Source organism: Centroberyx gerrardi, chromosome 3 (genome assembly GCF_048128805.1).
Source record: "Centroberyx gerrardi isolate f3 chromosome 3, fCenGer3.hap1.cur.20231027, whole genome shotgun sequence".
NCBI classification, from domain to species: domain Eukaryota; kingdom Metazoa; phylum Chordata; class Actinopteri; order Beryciformes; family Berycidae; genus Centroberyx; species Centroberyx gerrardi.
Window position 1 is genome coordinate 18771457 of NC_135999.1, and position 25994 is coordinate 18797450.

Sequence of the window (25994 nt, forward strand, 5' to 3'; positions counted from 1 at the left end):
TTCTAGAAAACACTGAAAATACAATATTAATTGTGACACATTACATCATTTCTTAAATGTGCTTTTACATGCATTCAAATCTCAGACTGTCACAATGCCCAGACATGATTAGAGCTGATAAAGTGCAAATTCACAACTTCAAAAAGTACTGCAAACCCTTTACTGCAGTAGGCCTACATATATATTGCAGTACTGAATAGCTATTTACTATATTCTTATTAAAAAACTAATTATTTGCATGCATATCAAAGCTATGGACTTTTATTTTGCCTTTTATATCTTCCCTCAACACTCCAGAGGTCAAGATAGGGTCTATTAAGTAAAGCATGGATGATATCTAGTAGCACTTAGATTAGATTTTTAGTCAGTGCTAATAAAAAGGAGATTTGAAGAGAAAAATACTGCAAGAGTGTCCTTGGTGTCTTTTCAGCATGAAGTAGAGGGGGCAGGCAAGCTTTGTGGGTGTATTGAGGTAATTTACATGAACGTCATGAAGGTCTTCCTGTATCGCAGCTTTAAGCCAAACAGAAAGAGAAGCTATAAATATCACAACACTAAAGGTAAGTTTCACGAAGCAAACAGTACAGATGATCGGTGATCAGCAAGAAGCTGCACTGGTTTCAGAGCCTTGCTCTTCCAAAGTGTTTAGCTGTACAGTAAATGCAAATTAAAGTCCCTACTTGAATCTTAATTTGCCTCTTGGTCCAGTGGCAGCTGATTCAGTTACTTCCCTTCAATGGCTTGCCGGACACATTAGTATTTGATCCTCATACAAGATAACATGAGTCCATCTCCTCATCAGTTTGTTACAAGCAAGATTTCATGAGCAGATCTGTGCTGATCAAAAGAATGCACTGTAAATGCCCTCACAATCAAGTACAATCAAGAAAACTTAACAAAAATACTATTATATATGTTTGTAAAATTCATAGATGTATCTGGAAACACAAATACATTGAACAGTTTTAGCTCCCATCAAATCCAAGAGCTCATTCAAACTGATGTCTGTAATACTTCATTCTTCTTAGGCAACAGGGAACTTCTACTACCATCACACATTTGACACCAGCCAGTGGATCCTCTTGTCTTCGAGTCTTGCCTCCTATATTACCACAACTGTCTTCCAGTGTAGTTAATTGGGGCTGTAGGCATCTACAAGAGACAAACAAGTAGCTGGTAAGTAAAATGGTGCATTAGTTAGTTGGTGAGAGAGAGAGAGGGAGAGAGAGAGAGAGAGAGAAAGAGAGAGAGAGAGAGGGAGAGAGAGAGAGAGAGAGAGAAAGAGAGAGAGAGAGGGGGAGAGAGAGAGAGAGAGAGAGAGATCTTCAGAGCTATAAGAACGAATCTGATCAGTTATGATTTATGTCATTTTCAATTCTGTCATGTCATTTAGAGTTGACAATGTAGGCTATGCTCAATGTATCCTGTTCAATATTGTTTGTGCAGTTGTTCAGTTGTTACCACATATATTCCTTGCAAATGCTTTGACAACGAGAGAGAGAGAGAGAGAGAGAGAGAGAGAGCGAGAGAGAGAGAGAGAGAGATAGCAGGTCTGTTTCTGCCACACTCACTGTTCCACCGTTCATGACGAGGGCCATCTCAGTGGGTTGGTAGACGTGACCTCTGAAGGGGATGCCAGGACGGATACTCCCATGGCTGCTGTGGTACGTTCCGCCTCGGAGAGCTGACAGACCAAGCAGGGTAAAACCATGTAGCAAATTCAGTGACCTTAGCAGGCAGATGCAAAAGGTACCCACACAAACACACACACACACACATGTTACAGGTGTCATTCATGTTAGCAAGGATTATAGCATCTGGATTATAACAATTCTAGTTTATGGAGTCCCTGGCATCATAGATGACTGCTTTACCAATGGACTTGAGTTTGATGGTTTGAAAGGATGGTTTTCCTATCAGAGGTGTGATTTTAGCTCTGTTATACACACACACATGCGCACACACATGTAACATACTTGCACTGTGTTCCTCCATGGAGTAGGCCTGGTTATCTGGGAAAGACCGGTGAGAGTGTGTGGGGAGCTCCTCTCCAAAGTGTGGCGGAGGGGTAGGCTGACTGGTGTCAAAGAAGTCTTGCGCGGTGGACGACAGAGGTTTCCGCAGACACAGGTGGGCTTCTGGGATAGCGTGGAACAGCAGCAGGATCCAGCCCTGAGTGACCAGGGCCACGGCCAGCGCAGGCTCGTCCCACGTCTTCACGCCCTTCCTTCCCCCCATCCCGAACCTCTCCCCTCTCCCCTTCACCCTCAGCGCCTGGCTGCCGTACAGATAGAACCCCAGCCAGGCAACCCACAGCAGTGCTGAAGCCAGACAGGACAGGAAGAGCCAGACGCCGTTACACCTCCATCTCCGTTTTTCACTCACTCCTTCTCTATCTTCCTCCCTTCCACTTCCTCCCTCTGCCTCCATCTCTCCTCCACACAGCACCACCCCCAGCGAAAGCCCCATAGCTATGAGGAGCAGCCCCAGGGTGTAGCTGCAGGTCAGAGCAAAGTCTAAAGGCGGGTAGTCGCAGGCCGGGTGACCTTCCCTGACTACAGTCAGCAGGACCCATTCGGCAGAAATGATCCCCTGAACCAGGGCCAAGGCCATCCCAAGCCCTGCCAGGCAGCCCCCTGCTGGGCTAGTCTTGCCAGCCACCAGCCTCCTGAGCCTCACACCCTGGACTAGCAAGCTGGAGAAGCAGAGGGCAAAAAGGGGCCCCCAGAGGGCCCTGCGGACCACACAGAGGGCCTGGTTTTTCCCTACCAGGAAAGCCAGAGAGAGGGAGAAGAGCCCCAGGAGCGTGGCCAAGAGCAGGAGAAGAGGCCCCAGGCCGGAGCGCCTGGCAGGGTCGCAAATAGAGCGCAGCCTGGCGAGGAGGACTAGAGAGAGGACCAGGGAGGCAACGGCCCCTCCGCAGGCCATCGCCTCCAGAACCACCCCCCAAACTGACTCCAGGTCACACAGCACTCTGTACGGAGGGTCCACGTCCACACTGCATCCCCGTGGAGGAGCAGAGGAGTGTGATGAACCACAGCCAATCAGTGCCAGGAGGCAGAAGATGATACGGCTGACGGCCATCTTAGAGAGACAGGACGAGGAAGAATGGAGTGATAAGGAGAGAGAGAGAGAAGGGTATAAAGGTACAGAGGGATAAAAAGCAATAAACCGAGAGTGATAGTGTGGACAGAGATACAGAGATGTTTGTGGGATGGAGAAACGTAGTGATAAATCACATTAGTTTATACAGTGTTTCCATAATTCTAGTCATACAATAGCACACACTACAGCAATCGATAGATTAAGGTCTGATAACACTATTTTATTTCAGAAGGGAATATGTCACTCTCCCTTTCAGGCACACATACACACATACACACACACACACACACACACATAGACGCACACAGTGCACAGCCCAGCACAGAACTGCTTTTAGCACTGGGCAATGGTTTCCATGGGAACGAGAAACAGCGTGGGCTGACTACATTGCATACTGGGCTTTTAGAAGTCGAGTTTCAGTACTCAAAAGCACAGAGAAACACACACAGACGCACATACACGCACACACACACACACACACACACATACATACATACACACAAAACATCAGAACATACTAAAATGATTTAACTTGTCAATCCTTATGATTCCAACTCACCTCAGATGGATTCTTGTCTGACTGAATTATTGACTTTGAAGAGGCATCATCATTTTCCCTGCATGATTCACAGATCAGTAGGCGTCACTTCAGCTGGAGAAAGTCTTTTTTTAAATCCCAATTAATGAAATCCTTGAGAAAAAAAGAGCAGAAAGAAAAGCATTTCCATTGTATCTTTGAAAATGAAAAGTCTTTTATGTTTCTCTCCGCCAACACAATTCCTAGTGTGTTTCAAAGTACGAAACAGCGCATTTTGTCACACAAACAAATAACATGTTTTGATGCTGCAATGGCTCGTCCGGCTGCTCCAAGAGAGATCCACAATGTATGATGCATGCCTTGATACTTCACACACCCACATAGCCAAATATATCTTCTGTCTCTCTTTCACTCTTCTCTCTCTCTCTCACTGTCCCTGCCTCTCTCACTCCTTCTGTCCTCCTCTCTCTCTCTTTCTCTTCATTCTGTCTGTATGCCTTTCTCTCTCTCTCTCTCTCTCTCTCTCTCTCTTTCTCCTTGCTTCACGCTGAATCTGCGGAGGTGTCAACAGAGATGCAGTCCAATCTTTACCTCTGTCCACCCACACATGGGGGTTTATGAATTGCTGGAGCACCTGTCTTGCCAGGAAAAAAAGTATATAAACATTGCCATTCAAAGTCATTGTAATCCAGCATTAGTCACTCGGCTGCACATCTTGTTATTTCCTGGCTTCACGGTCTTATCTTCCTCATGTACCACTGCTCTGCACAACCAAAGCTGCATGAGATGTAGATTTAATTCGCTCTGCGCAAACACCAGATTGAAACAAAACAATTGGAGCTCTATTTAGCTGCAAGGTGTCTGGAGACAGAATGCGTTGCAGAGTGAAGACGGGATGGGGAGGGGGGCAGAAGGAGCAGGGAAGGGGCAGATGGTCGATCTAAACACAGGTGAGTACTGTACCCACGTGGCCGTCCTAGTAGAGAACGTTGCATAACACTCTGGAAGACATGACTCAGCCAAGTCTGCCTTTAGGCTGGAGTAATCTCCTCCCCTGTGGCCTGTGACGCAGTGCATTTGTGTGTGTGTGTGTGTGTGTGTGTGTGTGTGTGTGTGTCTGTGTGTGTGCTTGTGCAAGTGCGCGTGTGTGTATGCACAGGTACATGCGTGGTGCAGCATACTGTACATGCCAGTATTTCTGTGTGAGAGATGATGGGGGTACTAACAACACAAAAACTTCAAAACCTTCTATTTTCAGTTTTCAGACAGGCTCCCCATCACAAGACTCTTCTTTGGATGCTGCTGAATACCTTTTTGTTGAAAAAAGAACATGCAAAATAAATTCATTCTGTTTATTTCGTTCTATGTCAGAAGTCATTAGTCACACCAATGACTTCATGTTGGCGCTTGAGAGGACATGAATAAAGCCATGATATGAAGCAGCCATTGTGGTTAATTGCGTCCATTCAGATCAGCGTGAGATATTGACCTTGACAGACACTAGTGATCTCAATTACAGACAGAGGCCAAACATAGACCTGCTTTTAAAGGGAAAGCTAAAGCTGGTTTTGAACAAGGTACACACATAAACACACACACACACACACATAAGCAGTGTCAGTCATGGCAGTCTAATCCAAATAGGACGCGTCCCCCCCCCAGGCAAAATTGTCCCCCCCCAATAAAATTGACGGTTCACATGCAGTGTCTTCTGCATGCGCAAATCTATTATTTTCAATGTGGGCGCGCTGTAGACGCACTGAAAAATGAGACTGGCGCGGTCGCGGTGCGTTTGTTTGCATTCAGTGCAATCATTGTTTGTGATACGGGACATTCACTATCAAAACCACATATGCCATCAATCACCAAGCATGCCAATCATATCCCAACCTCATCCCAAACGGGACTCTGCCTTGTGTTTGATACCGCTAGCATTTTCACTAGTCATAATGTAATAAAAGATATCTTAAATTAGCATTTTGACTAGTCATAATGTAAAAAAGATATCTTAAATTAGCATTTTGACTAGTCATAATGTAAAAAAAGATATCTTAAATTAGAATTTTGACTAGTCATAATGTAATAAAAGATATCTTAAATTAGCATTTCGGTTGGTCATATGAGATATATCTCAAATGCTAATTTACAATATCTCTCTATTACATTATAACTAGCCAAAATGCAACTTTAAAATATTTCAGATATATATAACTACTGGAACTACCACTACTAGGCCTATACTGCTGCAGCAGCTGTAGTAGTAGCAGCAGCAGCAGCAGTGTTGTTGCTTGCCACTACTGACTACGACCACCTGGCTTGAAAGTACTGCTGCAGCAGCAGGAGCAGCAGCGGCAGCACCCAGCACATTCCCTGGAGCCCCTGGTAAAGTTCTACTGTGGACTTTGACAAGGGCCTACAATATGATAAGATAAGATAAGATAAGAAGGGGAAATTCAGGAAAAGTAGCTGGTGAAGCTACTTTTCATTTAGGTCGCAGGGGGACGAACGAGATTGGTGGTGTCTCTCGCGTCTCTCGTGCTGGCTTTTTTTTTTTTTTCTAGTTAATTTTGATAGGTTGGACTGGATGGTGAGTTTGCGTCTTTGTACCAACCACCAGCTCTTCAACGAACCGCCAGACCACACCTTTGGAGCGGCCAGCAGGTTGGCTTCAGCGGGACACGAACCGCGCCTCTTTGTACCAACCACCAGCTCTTCAACGAACTGCATTCGCTAGCCGCCATGTCACCTGGTCCAAACTATCAAAATTAACTAGAAAAAAAAACTAAAGAGAAAGTTTCCAAACACGCCCATCAAGCGTCCAATAGCTACTGGTCTGAAATGAGGACGTGCAGAAAGTTTCCCAAAGAGAGCCTCTTGCTGCGGTCCAAGCATCAGCTGTACCAGCACCCAGGGGAGCATACCTTACCGTGGTATGGTATGAGCTCAAGACCTCAAGCGGGGCCTTTTATGCCCTGGACTGCTGCGACCAAACATGTCAGAATTCTGATTGTGATGTCATCAGTGCAGCTGAGGCTCTGATTGGTAGAGCAGAGTCCAGATCCATCCAATGATGTCACAATCGGTTAGAATGGCGAAGCAAAGCCGTGTTCTGATTGGTTCCGATTGAATGCCAAAAATGAGTTTGGATTATTTGAAATGATATTTAGCTTATTGTAGAACTTTATTTCTATTTGGAGTAGGCTTGCATGCATTTACAAGTCAAACTTTTCAATACGAATGTATGTAAAATAAGTCAAAATTGTGCAAATGGATGTCACATGCTTCTTAGGTGTGTGTGTGTGTGTGTGTGTGATATAGGCCTAAATGTTGTCTAACAACCTTGAAGCATAAACATGCCGCCAAGCCTCCAGCCGGTCCAGCTGCACCGGGTTGAAAGCAGCGAGAGAAATTAGAGAAATTGTGTGGCTGAGTTCAGAAAATAAATAAAAAATAATACATGTATATGAATAGAGTTAAGCTGTCCAAGTAGTCCATTTTGTCCAACAATGTCTGATAGGAAATAATTGGATTATTTGTGTGAAGAATTCCCTGTAAATCTCCTTTTTCCGCAGCCGTCACACTCTCTCCTCCCTTTCTGATTGTCCTTCCCAATTGCACAATCCTTATAGGAGCTTGGATATATACACTATTATGTACACAATTCATCCGCCAATTTGACGTGCCTGAATTCTCAACGCAGTCTCGCCACCCAACGGTTCGTCTGGGCTAGCAAGCTAGCGCTAGCTACCTAGAGCTAAGGGTAGCGAGGTACCGAGCTATTAATAGTAGCTCTAGCTTGCTCTAAAAAGTAATCTGTCTTACAAAGGCCAAAACTAGCACCAGATAAAAAGGAGTGACATATTTTCATTGAAATTAATAATCACAATATTTTATATTTTGTAATACAAACGTCGTTTTATACTACAAACGTCTTTAATAAAAAGTCAAATAATAAAATCTGTATTATAAAAGGTTAATTTATCGAAAAACATACATTGTTTACTAGTTACCATGCCAACCATTACTTCCGGTTGAAACGACAGATTCTGACGGTCCGCTGCCAACGCAAAGTTTGGAATTTTTCAAAGTTTCCGTCAGTCCATTGTGAACGGATCCACTGTCCACAAGGGGGCGTTGAAAAAGTTTGGGAATCCTTTGCCTATTCAACAGGTGTTTGGTGTCTGAAAATGAGGAGTGTGTGTGTATTTGTGAGCGTTTTTTTGTTTTTGTTTTGTTTTTGTCTCTGTGTGTGTTTGTGTGTGTGATAGAAAGAAAGGAAGACAGATGGTAGACTACAGGGCAGAGAAGTGCTGACTGACTCATGACATCAGCCCTAATCTAGGTAATCCCATGGTTACTAAGGTCACAGTGCGACAGGACCTCGTTAAGTATGGGCCATCCCATAATCCCAGTTTTGCCCTGCCTTCCACCTTGTCTATCAATGCTCCAACACTACGCCTCTAACAATCTTCCTCTGTTCTCCATGTCATACAGCAACATAAAGAACATAATAGAAGGACTTTACCTTCATTTCTCCAGGGAGGGCTTGCTGGACACTCATGCCCTTTCTCCTCAATCCCTTACTTCACACTCACACAGTGAAACACATTCATACCTGCAAGCTGCCAAGTGCAAACTCAGTCTTCTCCTGCTGGCCACTAAGCAGCACTGAGCAGTTAGGGCAGTAGCTGTTGAGGGAACAGGGAGTGTGACTCATTCACTTTCCTTGCCTAGATTTACTGTGTGTGTGTGTGTGTGTGTGTGTGTGTGTGTGTGTATGTGTGTGTGTGTGTGTGTGTGCCCTGAGGTTAATGCACTTACAGTTGGTCAGGTGTCTTCTGGGGTGATTCGGGGGTCCTGGCTTCCTTTCTAACCTCTCCTTAGTCACTAAAGGAGACGCTGTATAATTAAGCGCTCTTCATACTAAACTGTAAGTAGGTGAGGCGTTGTGGTGGAGGCCTGCTGTCTCGTTGCCCGTTGGCTCTATCTGCTGCCTGCTGGGAGAACTACAGGCAGCTCTAATCTGAGGCCACATGAACTGAGCTTTTTAGCCGGAGCTGCTGCTTCCTGCTTGGCTAGCTGTAGAGGAAAAAGATATCTCATAAATGCCTGATACTAGAATTACTGGACTTGGCACTGGACTGTGTGAGCACCTACACATAACTGAGATATTTTGTGGGTTGATCTTTTAGATGAGCCAAACTAGAGAGGGACAAAGGAAATAAAACTTCCTTGTGGCATGGGGAAATGCATCTCTTGTCTTAATGTCATTGATTACTGTTTACTTCACTGCACTTAGCATGCATTGAGAAATTTAAAAGAGAGAGCAACTGAGTTAGCTAGCAAATATATTAGCATATTAATCTGACACTGTTGTCCATTTTAAGGTGAACAAAGCGAACGATGTAGCCAAAACCGAAGGTTAGAACCCTGTGGTAGCTTTTACTTATTGATTTATTGATTTTATTATAATATTGTTATTATATTTACTGTATTAAGTATTATTATATTTACTGTATTATTATATTTACTGTATCAAACAGCAATTTGATTACATGTAGAGATAGTTTATTGTAATAAAAATGTTTTCAAATGTTAAAAGCATGAGTTGAACACCAAGCGATTTTTTATAAATGCATTTTTTTTTTTACACATGACCCAAGTATTACGAATTTCTTTGCCTGTTTAATAAAAACAATTTTATGTTATCATGTTAAATGATTGAAATAATTGCATTCAAAATGGAATCTACATAATATCTTGAGATGGAAAAAGAATGATTTGTTTCAACTTACAATCATGTATGAACTTTTCATAAAAACATTCACAGTCTAACACATTTTACAGTTGATTTAAAATGAGCTCAGTGGCATATTTACCAGCATACATTGTTGCACTCAAATTTAACAATGAGATATTTCATATTGTGGCAACATCACACAAGCCCAAAAAATCATAATTACATTTTTGACATTTTTCCATTACATTATTAACAATATGATTACAGTTTTTCACAATTGTTTACACACTAAAACTGGAACTTGGGACACAATCACTAAAACCTGAAACTCATGTATCAAATCCCTAAACCAAGTCTGCAAACCTACAAGCACATTTTCTGCTTTTCACTCAATTCTCAGTCACACTTTCTGCAAAACACTACACACAGTAATGAGTAGTTTTCTCTCGTTCTCTACCTTAGGCACAACATTCAAAAACTAAAATCACATTCATTTGGAAGCACTGCCATCCCACATGTTTAACTTCATTTACCAATTGGCAACATCCACTCATCACACATATAAACACTAATATCTGAATTGTTCACTCAGAAATCAGAGCTTTAGCACTATAAAAAAGGCCACAGGTGAGCTCTCTTGTTTTTGAGAACAATGGAAACCTATGTTGCAGTGAGAGCTAGAGGAAGAGGAGTGACAGTAAGATGAGGAAGAGGAGGAAGAGGACAAAGAAGAGCAGAGGGAACAGTTATCTCAGATGAGATCCCGGTCACTTTGGCTCACCATGTGGTCCACATGGGTTGAGCATGAGGGAGGCTGGGCAGAGAGTCCAGACCAACCTGAGCTTCACTGCTGCTTCCATCATCCAGACATTCAGAAATAGGACTACTGTATAAAGAACAGTAGCATGGTGTAGAGAGTAGGCTACATGCCCGTTACGCCTCTCTACACCATGCTACTGTTCTTTGCTGTATACTGTAGTATACTATAGTCCTGCATATCACTAGGCCTGTGCTACTCAGTGATGGTTGGCCAATGTTACAGTAATGTGTCATTTCATATTGAAAAATTTAAATATTCTTGGACCATAGCCAATCACATCATGTTTTTAGATCTTCTGCAGAACTGAGAGACGACCAGTCTGTGTGAACATGGCTTGTGATGTAGATGAGGTGCTGTGGTCAGACCCAAAGAGGAGGCAGGATGCAGCCTCATTTTTTATCCTTTTTTTTTAATTTATTTTTTTTACAGAAAAACTTTTTTTTTTCTGTTTTTATCCTACTGCATTGTGTTTTGTATGTAGAGCACTTCACATATCCAACACATATTCAAGTGTTGAAATAAAGTATTTGTGATTGAAATAACGTATTTGTGTGTTACTATATTACTGTATACAGTAACAGCCTTTTACAACAGGCTACTGTGCATAAGTCTAACTCTGAAAATGCAAAAGGCATAAGCCTACTGATGAAATATTCATAATAGTGTTTTCCCTTAAGCACATCAGTGTGTACTTGGTTGTTAGAAAGATGTATTCATTTGATGGTTGTGTGTGTCATTTTACTGCAAGATAGCATTTTGAAAAGAGATAAAATGGTTTTGAATACAGTGCTTCATTTTGCCAGTGATTTGTGGAGTTTTGCATTTTGTGTTAGTGGTTTTGTGTTTTGTGTTTAGAGTTTTGAGAAAATGAGCCCTAGTTTCAGAAAATGTGTGTAAGCAATTGTGAAAAACTGTAATGATATGATTTTAAATCACCAGTTAAAAGAAAAGGACATTTTCCAAATCACACCTTATTATGCAACACAATAATCTATCAACTATGTACAGGTAGTGCACACCGCATCATTTACACAAGTGGTCACGCCAGTCCAATGCAAAGTGTCCAATGATTACATCTGGTATGTTTGTATGGAGAGGTTTGGCTTGTTTCTGTTGTTGCAGAAATATGTTTGCTATTGTACAGCTGTTCATTTAGTCATGGTTGGTTACTATCTTTTGTAAAAGGGCCCCTTTGTGGCAGAGTTGTTACTGCAAGGGAGTCACTGCAGTGCTTTTTCACATGCGTTTATGGATATAGAGTACGTTGTTGCAGCTGGGACAGCGATGTTCCACATCCTGGCAAGAATCTACGCAGAATGGGATGAGACAGCAAGGCCACAATCTGAAAGTATGATTAGTACACCGTCAAACAAAGACTCAATTTATGTCTTTTTAAGAAATGTGGAAGATAAATGAAAATATGAGGACAAAAGGGAAAATAGTACTTGTAGTCATTGGGTGTACGTGTACGTGTAGGTGTGTGTGTTTGTGTGTGTGTGTGTGTGTGTGTGTGTGTGTGAGTGTGTAGGGGGGTGGGGGGTGGGGGGGTACTCACATTAAGATTCCTAGCGAGCCACAGATGAGCCAAGCGAGCAGACCTGGTTTGTGCCTGGTCTGGGTGACAACACAGTTGCGGCAGAAGGGACATATCATCTGGCCCGGGGCATCAGTCGGCTGCCGCTGTATTTGGACAGTCGGCTGCTGCTGCACCAGGGCAGTCGGCTGCTGCACCACCATCACCTGGGTCGCTGTGAGGGAAACACCCGCCGCTGCTTAACACCCACTGACAACTACGCTCCATACATCCACACAGATCCTACACAGAATTTGATGCCCACTGAATCACACACAGATATACTTACAGTATACTTATAACTTAGGTCACAGTTTTTTTGCACTGAAGTAACATTCAATTATCTATATTCTACAAGTTAGGAGTTTTTTTAATTTGTGAGAGACAGTGTGAGACACTCACTCTGTTGAATTTGACTTTGACTTTGAGGTTGAGGTTGAAGTTGAGGTTGAGGTTGAGGTTGGGCATACTGATAAACAGGCTGTTGTGGAACAGGCTGACCTATAAAGAAGAGAATTAAAAAGAAGCTGTGACAGTATGCTACATCAGTAAGGGCTTGCATTAAAAAATAAAAACAGGTAAAAGCAAAATTGTTTAACTTTCCTCATTAGCAGCCAACAAGGGGAAGAACTGAGTACAACAAAAAGAGGTCTCTTACCTGGCAGGAAGCCAGTCTGAGGAGAGTAGACCACCCCGCTGTTCAGAGGAGGACCGGGGTATGGGGGTGCCGACACCTGCAGAGGAGGTTGCAGAGGTTGAAGACCCATCTGCATACTGTCAGACGGGAGAGGACAGAAATATGGTAAGACAGAGAAAAGATCCTCTGAATTGTCAGAATGATTAGATTGATGATTTGATGAGATAAAATTCCTAAAAACTATTTTGCATTTTAATCCATACCGCAAATAGTTCAGTGCAAATAGTGCCAATAAAAATCTCACAGGACTTGCCTGTCGCTAATAACTGTTCACTTTACCCCAAAGAAAGGCCCTGACCTGTCTCCTAAAATTCCCTCTAGATTGGGACAGTCTGATAGTTAACTAATCCACTGCATGATGCCTACATTATTTACTCGTGGCACCCCACATGAGCGCACACTAGCCCCTGATGTTGTGGCCATGCTGAGTATGGACCATGGCCATTTGTGATCCTAAGTATTCAGGGAAAGCATTCATGAAGGAAACTGGAAAGGTTCTGTCGTGTAGGACATACGCCCATCATAGGCCAAGTTTTGGTTTGCATTAAATGTGAACCAGAGCAGGTGGCGGGTCAAATAGTGTGGCTTCAGTCGTGTGGAAAGTACATCCAAGAAAGCAGGTTTGGTGACATTGCATTTTACACGGCAGGTTTTGGAGAGGGAGACTTTCGATAACAACTGTGTAACAACTAGAAGCGCTACTTGACACTCTGCGAGTCACTGCTCATTCTTAAGGGAAGCATTCCTGTGCTGTTTTTTTTTTTTTTTTTTTTTTAAAGCATTTGTTTATTGGGATTTTTGATGAAAATTAAATCAAGGATACAATGTAAAAGTTAACATACAATGTAGACAATTGCCCCTTCCCTCCCCCCCAAACATCTCATCCAGGAAAGAAAAACAACAAACAAAAGAAAAACAGGAGTAACAGCTATGGTAATGAGATAAAAGATACAGTGCATTTCCATTTACACATATAAAGTACAGCGAATGTGCAGACAATAGAGCAGTAACAACCAGAGGAGTGTCATACAAATGTAGAGCATAGCATAAGAATAATAGATATTTTCAATACAAATGTACATACTATAGTATCAAACGCCTATATAGGACTGGCCAGGAGAGGATTCATGAATCCAGAAGGTGTTGCAGATCTTCACTTTCAAGAAGACGTAGAAAAAGGCCCCAAATTTTGTAGAATTCACAGAGCTTACGTTTGAGACTGTTAGTTTTTCCACTGCAAGACAGGATGATAGTTCTTTAAGCCAGTGGCTGATGTGAGGGCATGACACATTTTTCCAGTAGATCGCGATCAGACGTTTTGTGTGAATTAAGCAGAGATCAACCATTTTAATTTCATGCCTTCTCAAAGATAGATTTTCAGGGTATAGGCCCAAGATGCAGAGTTTTGGACTAAGAGGGATGGGCTTAGAGGTTATTTGGGAAATTAAACGTATTACTTCTTTCCAAAATGTTTGCATCTTCTCACATTCCCAAATACAGTGGAAAAGGGTTCCTTTATGAGTTTGGAATTTAACACAGGTGTCTGGGATGTCTGGATTAAATTTATTTATCTTTACAGGGGTAATGTACGTTCTCATTATCTCCTGTGCTGTTTTATCTTGACTTTAGAATCTGTAAATTATATTTCTCACTATTTTCCAATAAGAAAATAGAAATAGTGGTAATAGCAAAGGAATGTGCATTGCATCATACCTAAAGAAGGTCAAAAGGCCACAATGTTGTATGACTTATCAACTTTTTATTTGCAGTAAGACAGTGGGCGGTGTTCTGTTGGCTATCTGGTCTTCTCCAATGAACCGGTCACCAACGAGACTCATGTACGCAAAGGATCTAGTGTTAGGAATTTGTGTTGAATAGTTATCAGTTGTTGAGAGGCATGAACAGTAGCAGTGGTTTTCTCTGCAGGAATGTTTGCTGACTGGTTTCAGGTACAAGTTTTTAGTCAAACTCAACTGTAGGCCTAAGGGCTATTGGTGTTCTGGTGTGAGGAAATATAAACAAAAAATAGATAAAATGATAAAAATGAAAAAAATCTGCTGAGAAAGACATAACTTCCTATCACTGCTAAGTAAAACTGTCTCTCTCCCTCTCTGTCTGTCTGTCTGTCTGTGTGTGTGTGTGTGTGTGTGTGTGTGTGTGTGTGTGTGTGCACGTGCGTGCGTGCGTGCGTGTGTGTGGCTGGCTCAGAAGAGGGAGGAAGAAAAAATAATAAATGTAGGAATGAAGGCTATTGCAAATCTCGTTCTGCCTGTCAGTCAGGAACCAGTTTCCCGTACGCATCATATCCTCAACCTGTATCTTGGCACTACAATGCAAGTGAAACTACCACAGGTGGTGTGTCAGTCAAACGAGAATTAAAAAATGACCAGTTATCAACCAAAAATAATCGGTCAAGATTTAGATAAGCTTCACATCCACTCACACACTTTTTGCACTTTTAACAAAAACGTTACAACAAAAAAGGATACTGTTTTTAACTTCAACAATCCAAACAGAATAAAGCGATTGTAACAGATTTTTGGAGTGCCTTTAATCTCCCTTTAATTACTAGATGACTCTTTTTTTTCATCCAAAGAGCAGCCAGCACCACAACTCCACTTTTGTCACTTAACATTACAACCAAAGAAGCATTCCAGACTCCTACCTGTTTTCCAACGAATATACCCAAAACTGGTATTAAATGATATACTGTTCACTTCTGTACCAACAACACTTTTGTCAGGACAAGAGATAAACTGCAAAGTAATTATTTTTTTCAGTGTCACCTCTCAAGGATGCTTTGGCTTTGTAGTGCAGGGGGTTATGAGACACGAGCAAATGATGCTTTCAAGTTCGCTGACAGATTCCTCCTTGCCCTGAACCCCCTTTCCAGCCGCACCTCCCCTCAGCATGGTTCATTTTTTCCCAACCGAAGATAAAGCTATAGCTGCCTACCTTGAGCTCTGGAAGCTTTGTGTGACAGTCTGGCTCTGCATCTTCCTCTGATGTTTGAGACTAAGTGAGAAAGACAACAAGAGAAATGTCTCTGAAAGAAGGCGGGGCAACGTTGATGGGTGCGAAAAAGCTGCAGTAGTGTAAACATGCTGAATCACAATTGTGAAATTTGCAAATATTACTCACTTACTGAAGATGGTTTTGACTCGGGCTGCCTTCTCTTAGTCACTGAGAACATTTTACATCCCAACAACATCAACAGTATTTCAATGAGAGAGAGAGAGAGAGAGAGAGAGAGAGAGATTGATCCAATTTAAATATGGAGGAATCACATTCAAGCTACAATAATCTTGGACTGTAAATCAGTGCCATTTCTATGCCATTAAGTCAAAATTTGGGAAAACCTAATACCCACGAAAATTTGGCTTAAAATCTATCAGCATTTCATTACCTATACAACTGTATGGTAGTGAAGTGTGGGGCCCCATCTGTTACCCACAGTCTGAGAAATGGGCCAAAAACCCAGCTGAAATATTTCAGCTTGAAATTTGCAAATCAATTCTGGGCATCAGTAGAAATGCTCCCAGCTATGCATGTCGAGCAGAATTGGGTTTATTTCCACTGGGTCTGGAAATCCTGAAAAGAGCCATAAATTTCTGGCAGCATCTAGAGCTGACTAGAATGCATTCTTATATAATGCTTCATTGAGCAACACCTTAACCATAAAACCAGATCCTCTTACACAACATACAAACAGTACAAACAAAAAAAACAAATTGAGATTAAATTAAAAGAAATTATTCTAAATCACAAAATCACAAAATAAAGTGCAATGTTATTCTCAGCTTAATCACAAACTTAGATTGACACAACATTTAAACATTCAAAATACAACTCAGAGAAAAATGTTTACAAAAATGAATTAGTGTAACCATAATCTTGAAACTGAAATTGAAAGCGGGTGACACAAAAAAACATGGTTCAATGAGAAGCTACAATGAGAAGCTGCCAGACAAGCCAGCAGAGCCAGTCAGACTTAGCTTGCCAAAGCAGATACAATCTAGAAATGAGGACTGCTGAGTTGGTCGGGTATCTGCTCTCTGCTTGGGCAGCGTAGGATGCAACTTTCATAGTGTGTGACTTGGTAGGGTTTAGATGCAGTGTGTAACTTCATGTTCTGAATAGAAAGGGATATTGATGGTAGTGTGTGATGTAAAGTAATGTTGTTGATAACTAAGGTGCAGGTGACAGCGACAGCAGTGTAGTGGACTTGGGTCTGCTGAGTCTGGGCAAAGAGGGGGGTGTTTCTGTTTCTGGGACTCTGGAATACACTGTTGAGCCTTCTTGAGGTGTTGTGGACCTAATTCAACGGAACATGGGTGAAGGAGGGTGCCCACTTGATAACCCAATGACTTTCCTACACTCACTCACCCTGAAGGCTAGAGTAGATAACTGGTGAATGTTGCTGCCTGTCATATGGTGCTGTAGATTTATGACGGTATATCCTGCTGTTTTTATAGTACTCATTTGCATTGTAGTATATCATTCTGTTAAACTCTGAATTGGGCCTCGATATGAATGCTCACCTTAGATTATAGTACAAGGATGGTAACATCATATCTTGTGTATTGATAAATACTTAACATAGAATGTTTTATTGAGTATATATTGTATCCAATTCTGTAACTACTGCCTTACTGTTAGAATAATAATATAATAAACTTTATTTATGCACTTTTTAAGCAAACATTTCAAAGTGCTTGAACAATGTCAGATTAAAAGAAGGAAAAGGTACGCTAACAAACACAAAAGGCTGAACATGAAAGAAATAAATTTGCATAAAACAATAAAACTAGCTGTAATAAAAGACTTATTCATAAAAGTGTGTTTTAAGATGAGAGTTAAAGGAAGATAAGAGGAGATAAACTCCCAAGTTGAACCAGAATTCCCTTAGTGGAATTTGGTGGATCAAAAAGAACAATCTGAAACTAAGCACAGTGCATCATGGCAGAGATTCTGGAGGAATAATTATATGGTTTAAAAATTATTTAGCTCAAGATATTATTCCTGTCCAACAAGGAAGGACAAAACCACATTTGGTTAAAATTGCTGATGATAAAGATGGAAATAATAATTATAATTATAATAACAACAATAATAATAATAATAACCTTTCATACACAACATGCAGCTCAAAGTGCTTTACATCAATAGAAGGCAGATTAAAAAAATGATAAAAAAGATAAAATATATATAAAAGAACAAGCAAAATGCATTGCATTAAAAGAATCAAATCAAGTAAATAGAAAAATAAAAGAAAAACAATCAAATTAAACAGTTAAAATGAAGGCTAATTAAAAGCTATGCTGAAAAGATATGTTTTTAGCAGTTGTTTGAAAATGCTTACAGAGCCCGCCTCTCTAATATTCTTTGGGAGGGTGTTCCACAGTTTAGGAGCAGAGTTAAAAAAGGCTGCATCCCCAATCTTCTTTTGAGTGGGTTTTATACTTCTAACAAACCAGCAGTAGAAGACCTGAGGGCTCTTGATGGAATACAGAACAGCAGGGATTCTGTAATGTAGGCCGGTCCTAAGCCATTAAGAGCTTTGTATACAAGTAAAAGGACTTTAAAATCAATTCTAAAGGACACTGGGAGCCAGTGCAATGTAGCTAAAACTGGAGTGATATGCTCTAGCTTCCTTGTTTTTATTAAAAGTCTAGCTGCAGAGTTCTGGATAAGCTGAAGCCTCTCAATAGACTTTTTTGGGAGGCCGGTAAAAAGGGCGTTGCAGTAGTCCAGTCTACTTGTAACAAACGCGTGAGTTAGCTTTTCAGCATCTTTCTGGGTTAGGAAGGGCCGCACCTTGGCAATATTTCTAAGATGAAAGAATGATGTTCTGGTCACCTTGTTTATATGGGAATTAAAACTTAGATCAGAATCTAAGATAACACCCAGGCTTGTTACTTCTGATTTGATCAAGGGATTCAGGTTCCCAAGTCTTGTGGAGAGTTCTTCCCTTTTGGCTTTGGGGCCGACCAAAAGTATTTCTGTCTTATCTTCATTCAGTTTTAAGAAATTTGTACTCATCCAATCATTGATAGCAAATAGACAAGTGGTGAGGGAGCTTAATTAAGGCATCTGCATGATTTGGCTCTACAGAAATGTATAGTTGTGTATCATTCAGCATAGCTATGGAAAGTGACATTATGTTCTCTGATAATATCAGGAAGAATGGAAGAATGTATAATGAGAAAAGCAGGGGACCGAGACAGCTTCCTTGTGCAACACCAGAAGTTAGATCATGTTTCTCTGATAAATGATCGCCAAGATCCCAGTAATGTAAGTTCTGAACCAGTTTAGGACACATTCAGAGAGACCAACCCAGTTCTCGAGACAATCTAAGAGAATATTGTGGTCGATGGTGTCAAATGCTGCACTCCAAGTCCAAAAGAACCAGAACTGAGACCCTGTTGGCATTAGTGCTAAGTCGCAAATCATTGACTATTTTGGTGAGAGCAGTTTCTGTGCTGTGGTTTGCTCTGAAACTTGACTGAAACTTCTCCAGAATGTTGTTTTTGTTAATTTGGATAGAAACCACTTTTTCAAGTACCTTGAAAGGAAGTTTTGATATGGGCCTGTAGTAACTTAGGACCCCACAGTCCAAATGTGATTTCTTCAACAGCGGTTTCACAACAGCAGTTTTAAAGGCATCAGGAAAAAACCCCAGTCTCAAGTGATGTATTGATTTTCAGAGCAGAGTTTGAAACACTATTGAAAACCCTCTTAAAAAATTTAGCAGGGACAGGGTCAAGAGAGCAGGTGGAAGATTTACTCTCTATTACAATCTTATAAATCACAATAAATTACAAAGTGAAAATAATGTGAAAATGGCGGTAACGCTTTAGATTACAGCCCGCAACGTACAGCGTAATTACTCCGGAGTTACGGTGTAATCTTTTGTACTAACGGTGTGTTAGTACAAGTGTAAGTACAAGTGTGTAAGAAGTAATAAGTAAGTACGTTGCGGGCTGTAATCTAAAGCGTTACCAAAATGGCATATACTGTATATCTGTGATATATACAATATATTCCTCTGAGTTCCCATATTTTGACAAGCAGATTTTGAACCCTCTACATGTAGAGATATGCAAATTCCAAACAGAAGGAAAAGTCTGGCTATGTTCTGATCTAAATGCCAGCACTGGTTGTGTGCCAGACTACATTGACGGCACTGGAAACAAACATGTGGTAGGACAGGAATCACCAGAGTTGGCATGCATTTCTTTGAAAAGTATAATAACCTTGACAGTTCGTACATATCTGTCACACCTTAGGCCTGTGCATTCTTAATGATAGGATCATGGGGCACTCTTTTGGGCATTACACATATTTTGGGTCAAGTGTTGTTGATTATGCAATCACAGATATACACCCAAACTGTTTCAGTGTTTTTACTGTAAAACCCCAATCCCCACTCTGATCATTGATCTGATCACAGCCAGATCAATGTTTTCATTAAGAGATTAGGCAATGAATCTGTCTTTGAGGAAAAGCCATATACTTTGAAGAACCTGCAGAGCCCTTTCAAATGGGATAAAAACAGTGTTGAAAATGTTCATGAAGCATTCAACTCAAATGAAATAATGAATCTAATGAACACCTTCCAGAACTCAACCTACCCCAAAAAAAATGCTGAGGGTATCAACTTAGCAACCATAACCTCTATTGTCCAAAGGTTAGCATCCATTGCTAATCTAACAAGAAAAAAGAGACATGGAAGAGACATGGACATAAGGTTAAGAAACAAAGTATGTCAGAAGAATGGTTTGACATTGAACTTAGAAACATCAGGAAACAACTGCAAAAGCTATCAAATTTGAAATAGATAATAGAATAACATTGAAATACACAACTATTTTCAACTCTTAACAAAATACAAACACACCATAAGACAAAAATAGGTAGTCACACTAACGCTTGGTGATATTGAAAGAGCTGTGGGTGAGACTCAATTCTGGGAACTGTGGAACAGAAGATAGGAAGTATCCAGTAGTTTTGCTGTGTGTGTTGTGGTTTCTGTCACCCTCTAGTGGTTGGAAAATCACTTAGTGTAGCTTTAACCAATACCAAAAAGATATCCAAAACAAATTATAAATCCTTCAATCAGTCATCAAAAACAACCAAAACCCATTAGATTACCCAATTGCTAACAATGAATTGGCTGAAAAACCTCAATCCCTGAAACCAAACAAAGCTTGTGGCCCTGATAACATCAGAAATGAAATGTTAAAAAATAGCACACCTGAACTTAGTGAAGCAGTTCTGAAATTATACAATATGGTACTTTGTTTAGAACGTTTCCCTGATTTATGCTATATGCTATTTATGATAACTGCTATGGCCCAAATAATAACAGGGGAATCTCTATTGATTGTTGATTGTTGCATTCTAAACACTGGAAAACAAAGACTCCTCAAAATAATATTGGTAAATAAATGTCAAAATGGTTTTCTAGCCTACCTAACCATCGCACCACAGACCACATTACATCAGAAAGAAGCCTTTAAATGTAGACATTCCTATTAGGTATATATATAAGGTAGATATGTTAATAATAAAAATATTTGAGAGTGTAATTCAACCTACCCACGATGGGATAATAATCCAGCTGAGACCTGCAGAAATGTGTTGCAAGTGTTTGTTACCTGAGTATGCAGTAACCTGCCACCACTAAAGAGATACTGACACACACACACATACACACACTCATAAACATAAACATACACTGATACATAGAGAGAGAGAGAGAGAGAGAGAGAGAGAGAGAGAGAGAGAAGTTACATTGAATTAGTAATTCAATTACATAAACACAGAAACACTGATAGTCAGAAGACAGTGGAGGATCTGAATACACAGCAACACACACATAATGATACATGGGAGGAGATGGGATTCATTTTCTGAAATGTTGGTTAATTGATGATTAATTTCTTGTTACATGCTTTGGCAATGTTATTTGTTTGTAAACTGTCATGCCAATAAAGCACATTGAATTGAATTGAAACTGAATTTTGAGAGAGAGAGAGAGAGAGAGAGAGAGAGAGAGAGAGAGACAGAGAGAGAGAGAGAGAGAGAGAGAGAGAGAGAGAGAGATGATTGGCTGATGGCCATGTTAGAGGCAGGACCATCATGCCAGTGCATTTTCTCCCCCAAAACTATGCTCCTGTGTTCCAAGAAACATGCCAAGGGGAGCAAAGAGAAGAGCAAATTAGGGATCTTTTAATGTGACAAAAAAAACTATGTCTGACCAAACTGAATGGCAAAAATAAACGCAGCACACACCTGAAGATAAACACACACAGTGATGCCTGAAAGCATTATGGATAATTCTGGTTTTCAACCTGGGTCTTGTACAATTAGGGCCACATGTGAAAAATGTATTTGAGTTCTGAGACAAATCTCATAATTCTGAGAAACACAAGGCAAACACAATCTCCAACAGTTGAATCCAAAAAATACTAAAACACTTCCTTTCAACACAGCAACACCCACACAGCAACGGGACCTGCCTACATCCTAAATTCATAAATGCCACATTCAGCGCCACCCTGGCTTGAGTCTGTGCCCCACCTTGGTCACCCCAGTCGAAATGGCCTGGACACGCCACTGAGAGAGAGAGAGAGAGAGAGAGAGAGAGGAGAGAGAGAGAGAGAGAGAGAGAGAGGGAGAGAGAGAGAGAGAGAGAGAGAGAGAGAGTTTTGTCACCTGACCCAAAACTGCGTTACCAGGCAACACAAAGCAAACATACAGTATCAGTCCTGTTGTACCACTGATGCGCAGACTGCTTTCTCGTTTGAAATACTTTTTTTATAATAATTTGACAGAAAATGACCTCGGAGGTTTTAGTGTCAAGGCCCCATTTCGACAGCAGAGAGGTGGCCCAGGCCGAGCCAGCGGAGAGAGAGCCAGCCTCACTGCGGGAGGCCCCGCACCCGTCCTCCGGCGCAGCCACCGCGGGGTACCGCTCCGCTAAATACACCCCGGGGGAATGGCACTCCAACAACTACTCCATCCTCCAACAGGCCGTTACCGACCGTGATGAAGCCCAGAGAATCCAGCGAGAGTCCAAAGCTCTGTACCGGGACACCGAGGCGGCGACTCAGCGGACCCAGGCTGAGGGGACGCTCCTTCTGGGCGAAAGGCTCCAAGATATCCACCTCTGCAAGTCGGAGCTGCAGCGGCACATCGACCAGCTTCTGGCCGACACGGACGCGCTCCTGGCACAGAAGACGCGACTGGAGAAGGCGCTGGACACCACCGAGATCCCGTATGCCATCTCCACCGATAATCTGACGTGCCGGGAAAGGAGACCAGGGCCTGACCTGGTCAAAGACACTGTTGAGGAGGAGCTGCTCAAGGTGAAATTGTTTCTCTAGGGGTGACAATAGAGTCTGGGAAAATAGGTTAGAAAAAAAAGAAAAAAAGAAGAAAAAAAAAACTATTCCCCCCCCCCAAAAAAAAAAAAAAAATGTAACGCTCTGCCCTTCAACAGGGGACTCTAGTTGTTTTAATAAAAACTGGGCATGTAGGCTACATATAGATACACGATATTGACTCTTCTGCATGCACATATAGGCATAGGATCACATGAACTGTCTAATAGAAATTACAGTATATGCTCTTTACTGTGTTATGCTGCAATTAGCAGTATAACACAGTAAAACACCAAAAGCATAGGTCTCTGTGTGACATGTATTAACAAGAAAGTGTGTGTGTTTTGTAGGAAGTGGACCTGATCAGGAGTGTCCAGGCTCTTTTGAAGAGAACTACAGCTCAGGTTGTCAGTCAGATCAAGTGAGTGTCAACCCCACTCGTTAAAAATTGAACTGTAACACCTGTGCTGCTCGTTTGTTCTTGTGGTGCCACTTCCCTATGAAATGTCACCTCTGGTTCACGGATATTATTTCAGAGGGCTGATAATCATCCTTTGATGTGTGTATATGTCTGGACATGCGTGTATGTGTGTGTTTTCACGTGTGCGGTTATGTGTGTGTGTGTGTGTGTGTTAGGAACAACAGAGAGGCCAAGCTGATGTTAGAGTTGGACTGGTCTGATAAGTACCAGGCCTACAACTTAGATGACCATTGTGGAAGACACAGCAACATGAGCCCGGATACACAGTACCACCCCAGCTCAGCCACCATGCAGGACCAGTGAGTGTGTGTGTAATGTCATTTTCAAAACTCAAAATGGCATTAAAATAAAACAACTAACAGAAAATGTAAAACTATGGTAATAACCTTAACTCTTTAACACAGAGTCTGTCTTTTCCTCTGCCTCAGAGTGTGTAACCCCACATCGTGGTTGAAGTTTACGCAGGACAACCTGACCAAGGCCTCGCAGGAGGAACAGGCCAGCAAGAGTCTCAGGTCAGAACACACTGTGGCTCGGGGCTCAGTCTGCCACAGAGTGGGGTTGATAGGAAGGGGTTAAGATGATGGGTATTAGCCTCAAGGTGATGGGAGCTGAAAGTGACATTTCACTGTGGAACATCATTTAGATTTTATCAATAAACGTCATGGTCGGGGCCATTCATGAACTGAATTGAGAATGCATGGTAAATTCCAATTGAATTCCTGGAGTTGGAATTGGAATGTCACCCAGCTCTAAGGAAACAGAACTGGAATTGAATTGGAATGACAGGAAACACAATTGAATTCCATGACATTCCACTTCTAAGAGAGTTTGTCTTCACTTGCTAAACATTATAAATCAAACATTGTGAAATAAATAAAAGACAGTTCAACAAATTAAATACATTCAATCATAATGTATGTATTACGATTGCATGTTCATGCATCAAATACAAACTTAAAGGTCCCTTTAACATTTTATAATATTCAGTATTGATAATATATAACACTATGTGTAATCTCAGATATGTGGTGAGAAAAGACAAAAAAAAAACATGGAATTTCACAGAATTTAATTGAATTAAATTCAACATCCTGAAATTCCAATTCTGTTTCCTGTAGGTTTTTTCAAATTCCAATTCAACTGATGAAGTGGAATAACCTAACCCTATTGATGAGTTCATTCATGAATTGACCCCAACCCTGATAAACTTACCTGGTGCCATTTTGTTAGTCATCAACTACTTCACCTGCTGCTTTGAGTGCATACTTACGACCAGCAGGTGTTCTCTTTATTCATTATTGGGAAATTAATTCTGGGAAAAATGGTCTTACTTAGTTTAACACAGGGTGGGTCTACTTGCTCAGCAGTGGCTGCGATGATGTGTGTTACCAATTAGATGCTGTGGGCTGAAGGCTGTGTGTGTGTGTGTGTGTGTGTGTGTATGAGTCAGTCTGCTGGTGGAGCGGGTGCTGCAGGAGACCTCTCAGGACCTGAGAGCCCAGTGCTCCAGAGTGGACTGGGCCTTCAGCCAGCGCTGTGCGGAGCTGATCGCAGCCAAGGAGCAGCTAGACACACACCTCACACAAGTGGGTGGGACAGAGGGTGGATGGATGGATGAATAGATAGATAGATAGATAGATAGATAGATAGATAGATAGATAGATAGATAGTTTAACCATTGTGTGTGTGTGTGTAGATCTTGGAGCAGACTGGGGTCCAGGAGAAGAATATCGTGGCCCTACAGCAGGCCATCCATGACAAAGAAGCCCCACTGAGAGTAGCCCATTCCAGACTTTACCTGCGCTCCCTCAGACCCAACATGGAGCTCTGCAGAGACGAACCCCAGCTCAGGTACACACACACACACACACACACACACGCACACAACTGTCCCAGCTTCCTCTATGCTCTCTATCTCTCTCATCTCCTGCCGGCTATCTGTGTGTGTTTAGTTTGGTCGGTGAGGTGGAGCAGATTGATGCCAGCCTGGCGTCCCTGCACCAGCAGCTGAGTGAGGCCAGAGGCTCCCTGTCCCGCCTGGAGGAGACACGCATGGCCCTGGAGAAGGACATCATGTGTAAAAGCCACTCCCTACTCATCGACAGGGACAAGTGCATGACTTGCCGCAGACGGTACCCCACCATCAGCGCTCTGTTAGGCTACTGAAGAGGATGACTCCGGGTGTTTGTGTGTGTTTGTTCAAGTAAACCGTGGACGTCAATGCAGAGTCACTAATCAGGCATCAAAGTGATGATTTGCTATTAAAATACATTCACGAGTTAGGATTCCTGTCATGTCTCAGACTCTCGGTGTTGATTTTTCCTCTGTGTTGTCTTGTATGAGGAAAAAAGAGTGTTTGTGCGAAGCAGACGCCCTCCTGTCTCTTCCCTGGGTGAACAGATTACTTTAAGTAGCACAGAGGAGACAGTGAGTGTGCTTATGTTGCCTTCTCTGAGGTGAGAAGAAAAGAGAAATATAAGAAAGACGTCATCTCTGTTTGTATTCTAATATACCGCTCTGCTCTGACGCTGAACCCCCCCCGCCCCCCACCCACCCCCCTCTCTGTCTTGCGTGTGTTACTGAAAGAGCTATTAATAGACAGGAGAAATCAATGAATAAGCAAATGGAGGGTGAACTGCAAACTGTTTG

The 25994-nt window shown here is 41.7% G+C and overlaps 3 protein-coding genes across 3 annotated transcripts; 1 reads left to right on the top strand and 2 right to left on the bottom strand.

Moving 5' to 3' along the window:
- Positions 1–1107: 1107 nt before the first annotated feature.
- Positions 1108–3084, bottom strand: gprc5bb (G protein-coupled receptor, class C, group 5, member Bb). The gene is made up of 3 exons (XM_071927764.1): positions 1977–3084; positions 1572–1684; positions 1108–1152 (listed from the first exon to the last, which is right to left on the bottom strand). The coding sequence occupies exons 1-3, from the start codon at positions 3082–3084 to the stop codon at positions 1108–1110; spliced, it is 1266 nt and encodes a 421-aa protein (XP_071783865.1).
- Positions 3085–11099: 8015 nt separating this feature from the next.
- Positions 11100–12236, bottom strand: LOC139933589 (LITAF domain-containing protein-like). Its single transcript, XM_071927718.2, has 3 exons — positions 12179–12236; positions 11759–11951; positions 11100–11545 (listed from the first exon to the last, which is right to left on the bottom strand). The coding sequence occupies exons 2-3, from the start codon at positions 11938–11940 to the stop codon at positions 11440–11442; spliced, it is 288 nt and encodes a 95-aa protein (XP_071783819.1). The 5' UTR covers positions 11941–11951; positions 12179–12236; the 3' UTR covers positions 11100–11439.
- Positions 12237–12566: 330 nt separating this feature from the next.
- tekt4 (tektin 4) lies at positions 12567–25580 on the top strand. Its single transcript, XM_071927717.2, has 8 exons — positions 12567–12578; positions 22313–22846; positions 23212–23282; positions 23498–23641; positions 23771–23857; positions 24796–24931; positions 25042–25196; positions 25298–25580. Exons 1-8 carry the CDS (start codon positions 12576–12578, stop codon positions 25509–25511), a joined length of 1344 nt encoding a protein of 447 aa, XP_071783818.2. The 5' UTR covers positions 12567–12575; the 3' UTR covers positions 25512–25580.
- The last annotated feature ends 414 nt before the right edge of the window (positions 25581–25994 follow it).

Bases quoted from the DNA above. Each gene is read 5' to 3' on its own strand.
- tekt4 (XM_071927717.2), top strand. The intron at 23,283-23,497 runs GTGAGTGTCAAC...TGTGTGTGTTAG, and splicing joins CAGGTTGTCAGTCAGATCAA to GAACAACAGAGAGGCCAAGC. The intron at 25,197-25,297 runs GTACACACACAC...GTGTGTGTTTAG, and splicing joins AGAGACGAACCCCAGCTCAG to TTTGGTCGGTGAGGTGGAGC.
- LOC139933589 (XM_071927718.2), bottom strand. From the start codon at position 11,940: ATGGTGGTGCAGCAGCCGACTGCCCTGGTGCAGCAGCAGCCGACTGTC. The intron at 11,546-11,758 runs GTGAGTACCCCC...TCATACTTTCAG, and splicing joins GGCTCGCTAGGAATCTTAAT to ATTGTGGCCTTGCTGTCTCA.
- gprc5bb (XM_071927764.1), bottom strand. From the start codon at position 3,084: ATGGCCGTCAGCCGTATCATCTTCTGCCTCCTGGCACTGATTGGCTGT. The intron at 1,685-1,976 runs GTATGTTACATG...TTGGTCTGTCAG, and splicing joins CATGGAGGAACACAGTGCAA to CTCTCCGAGGCGGAACGTAC. The intron at 1,153-1,571 runs GTGAGTGTGGCA...TGTCTCTTGTAG, and splicing joins TCGTCATGAACGGTGGAACA to ATGCCTACAGCCCCAATTAA.